Source organism: Malurus melanocephalus, unplaced genomic scaffold (assembly GCF_030028575.1).
Source record: "Malurus melanocephalus ecotype Western Australia unplaced genomic scaffold, MMel_1.1 scaffold_1029, whole genome shotgun sequence".
Taxonomy (NCBI): Eukaryota; Metazoa; Chordata; class Aves; order Passeriformes; family Maluridae; genus Malurus; species Malurus melanocephalus.
This window is the reverse complement of record NW_026624261.1, coordinates 88,463-91,795: the sequence shown is the minus strand read 5'-3', so window position 1 is coordinate 91,795 and position 3,333 is coordinate 88,463. Positions and strand designations below refer to the sequence as shown.

Sequence of the window (3,333 nt, the reverse complement as noted above, 5' to 3'; positions counted from 1 at the left end):
AAACCATAACTCCACCAGCTCCAAATCTTCCCCAGAACAGCTGCACTCTGACACAACCAACCTGCTGCACTCCTGGGAGCATAAAGCTGCCAACGTTATGGATAATCTGCCTGGACTGCACCCAGCTCTGGCACCTGCCCAGCCACACTGGTAATTACTTATGGAGATCAGGAAGACTGAGGAAACAGGATAATAAAGCTTTAAATAAAACTTGAAATGCCATCAGCACTTGGAACTGGCCACGGCCATTAGTGAGCTATGGCTTTGCTGCTGCAGCCCTCGGCCATTCTGCTGTGACAGCCCAGGGTTCTGCTGGATTGCTCTGGGCTCCTTCTCTTGGCAGGAGCTGWGGTGCTAAGAGAAAATCGAGCCTCTGAGAGGCCAAGGCAGTCATCTCTTACTGATCTAACTGCAAATAATGTTTTTCTGATGATGATGAAGCCTCTTCAAGGCTGGGATAAAGGGTGCCACGGAGAGGTAAAGTGTTTTACAGGCATTAAAAGCTCCTGCTTCCAAGGCAGCGCTGGGAGCTGGCAGCCACAGAGGCTTCAGCAGGGGAGCTTTGGGATGAAAAATGGCTGAGGGAAGCTCTGGAATGTGAGCACAAAGACTTGGCTCCCACCTGGTGAACCAGGACAAACCCCTGGCAGGACAGCAGAGGTGGCTGAGGGATGGGCATAGCAGGGTGAGGGGTGCCAGGCAGGAACCAGGGCAGGTAAAAGACAAGATAACTTCATCAAAGTAACACAAGTCCCAGCAAAGCAGGCACAGAGCAGAGAGCAAATCTGGCAGGGATGGAAGGCAATGATTTGGGATCAGTCAYGGAATTGTGTAATGGTTTGGGTTGGAAGAGACCTGAGAGACCTGAGAGAGCACTTTGTTCCAGCCCCTGCCATGGCAGAAACACCTTCCACTACAGCAGGGTGCCCAGAGTCCTGTCCAGCCCAGTCACCTCTGGACAGCTCTGCCACCCTGGGCAGCAGCAGCCACCAACAGCTGGGGTGGGGTGACACTGTGAGTGACACACATGTCCCCACTCCCTTGCTCTTACACCACAACCAGATTCCCACAGGCTCAGAAAGGACMGAAYRTGGAATCCTAGAATGTCCTGAGCTGGRTCCTACAGGGATCATCAWTCCMACCCCTGKCCCTGCCCAGRSMCCCCAACAACCCCACCCTGTKCATCCCTGGCAGCGCTGTCCAAACGCTCCTGCAGCTCTGGCAGCCTCGGGGCCGGGACCATTCCCTGGGGAGCCTGGGCAGTGCCAGCACCCTCTGGGGACAGAAGAACCTTTCCCTGAGATCCATSCCAAGCCCTGACACAGCTCCAGCCGTTCCCTGGGCTCCTGGCCCTGTCCCAGAGAGCGAAGAGGTTGGAACCTGCCCCTCCTCTTCCCCCAGGAGGATGTTGAAGACCACAAGGAGTCTCCCCTCAGTCTCCTCTTCTCCAGCTGAACAAACTCAGTGCCCTCAACTGCTCCTCCTGAGGCCTCTCCAGACCCTTCACTACTCACATGGCTCCTCTGGACACTCTCTAATGGCTTTATGGCATTTTTATATGGCACACAGAACCCGAGGTGAGGCCACCCCACTTTGTCCCCCTGGTTCTTGGAAATAAAAAATTCCTAAATTCAAAGGAGACACCCAACACCCCCCAGGACGGGTAAGCAGCAGAAGGAGATGTGAAGGCAAGGCCTCAAGTTACCTTTAGTGCAAATAAGTCGCTTTCCAAGCTGTGCCCTATTAGTATGGTGTCTGCACTGAACATGTTCAGGAGGACGGCTTGGACATCCCGCAGGGTGATGCTCGTGTTCTCCAGGTCCTCTTCTGTCACACCTGAGAACCTGCAGAGCGACAGGAGACAGCTCAGGGTCCTGCACTGAACAAACACCTCAAGGTCCAGAGCCCCTGAGCTCTCAGGGAGTGGAGATTTGGAGTTCAAACAAGTGCTCCCAGCCACCCCGAGCTCCTGAGAGAGAACATCGGCACCTGGGGTTATGGACCTCACCAGGGGTTACAGCTCTCACCAGATGTTATAATCTGGATTTTACCAGGTGTTACAGCCCTCAGCTGGTGTGATAATCTAAACCTCACCTGATGTTATAATCTGGACTTTACCAGGTGTTACAGCTCTCTCCAGGTATTACAGCCCTCACCTGGGGTAATAATCTGGATTTTACCAGGTGTTAGAGCCCTCACCTGGTGTTATAATCTGGATTTTACCAGGTATTAGAGCCCTCACCTGGTGTTATAATCTGGATTTTACCTGGTGTTACAATCTGGATTTTACCAGGTGTTACAGCTCTCTCCAGGTGTTTCAGCCCTCACCAAGTGTTACAGATGTCACCTGGTGTTATAATCTAGATTCTACCAAGTGTTACAGCCCTCACCTGGTGTNCCAAGCCCTGACACAGCTCCAGCCGTTCCCTGGGCTCCTGGCCCTGTCCCAGAGAGCGAAGAGGTTGGAACCTGCCCCTCCTCTTCCCCCAGGAGGATGTTGAAGACCACAAGGAGTCTCCCCTCAGTCTCCTCTTCTCCAGCTGAACAAACTCAGTGCCCTCAACTGCTCCTCCTGAGGCCTCTCCAGACCCTTCACTACTCACATGGCTCCTCTGGACACTCTCTAATGGCTTTATGGCATTTTTATATGGCACACAGAACCCGAGGTGAGGCCACCCCACTTTGTCCCCCTGGTTCTTGGAAATAAAAAATTCCTAAATTCAAAGGAGACACCCAACACCCCCCAGGACGGGTAAGCAGCAGAAGGAGATGTGAAGGCAAGGCCTCAAGTTACCTTTAGTGCAAATAAGTCGCTTTCCAAGCTGTGCCCTATTAGTATGGTGTCTGCACTGAACATGTTCAGGAGGACGGCTTGGACATCCCGCAGGGTGATGCTCGTGTTCTCCAGGTCCTCTTCTGTCACACCTGAGAACCTGCAGAGCGACAGGAGACAGCTCAGGGTCCTGCACTGAACAAACACCTCAAGGTCCAGAGCCCCTGAGCTCTCAGGGAGTGGAGGTTTGGAGTTCCAACAAGTGTTCCCAGTCACCCCAAGTTCCTGAGAGAGACCATCGGCACCTGGGGTTATGGACTTTACCAGGGCTTACAGCCCTCACCAGGTGTTATAATCTGGATTTTACCTGGTGTTACAGCCCTCAACTGGTGTTATAATCTGGATTTTACCTGGTGTTAGAGCCCTCACCTGGTGTTATAATCTGGATTTTACCTGGTGTTACAGCTCTCTCCAGGTGTTTCAGCCCTCACCAAGTGTTACAGATGTCACCTGGTGTTATAATCTAGATTCTACCAAGTGTTACAGCCCTCACCTGGTGT

The 3,333-nt window shown here is 52.7% G+C and overlaps 1 protein-coding gene across 1 annotated transcript in view; it reads right to left on the bottom strand.

Annotated features, from left to right (window-relative positions):
* REXO1 (RNA exonuclease 1 homolog) overlaps positions 1-3,333 on the bottom strand; it is a 50,108-nt gene that overhangs the window by 2,787 nt on the left and 43,988 nt on the right. Inside the window, 3 exon segments of the mRNA XM_057386677.1 lie at positions 1,706-1,844; positions 2,200-2,212; positions 2,851-2,968. Coding sequence (XP_057242660.1) covers positions 1,706-1,844; positions 2,200-2,212; positions 2,851-2,968 — 270 coding nt within the window.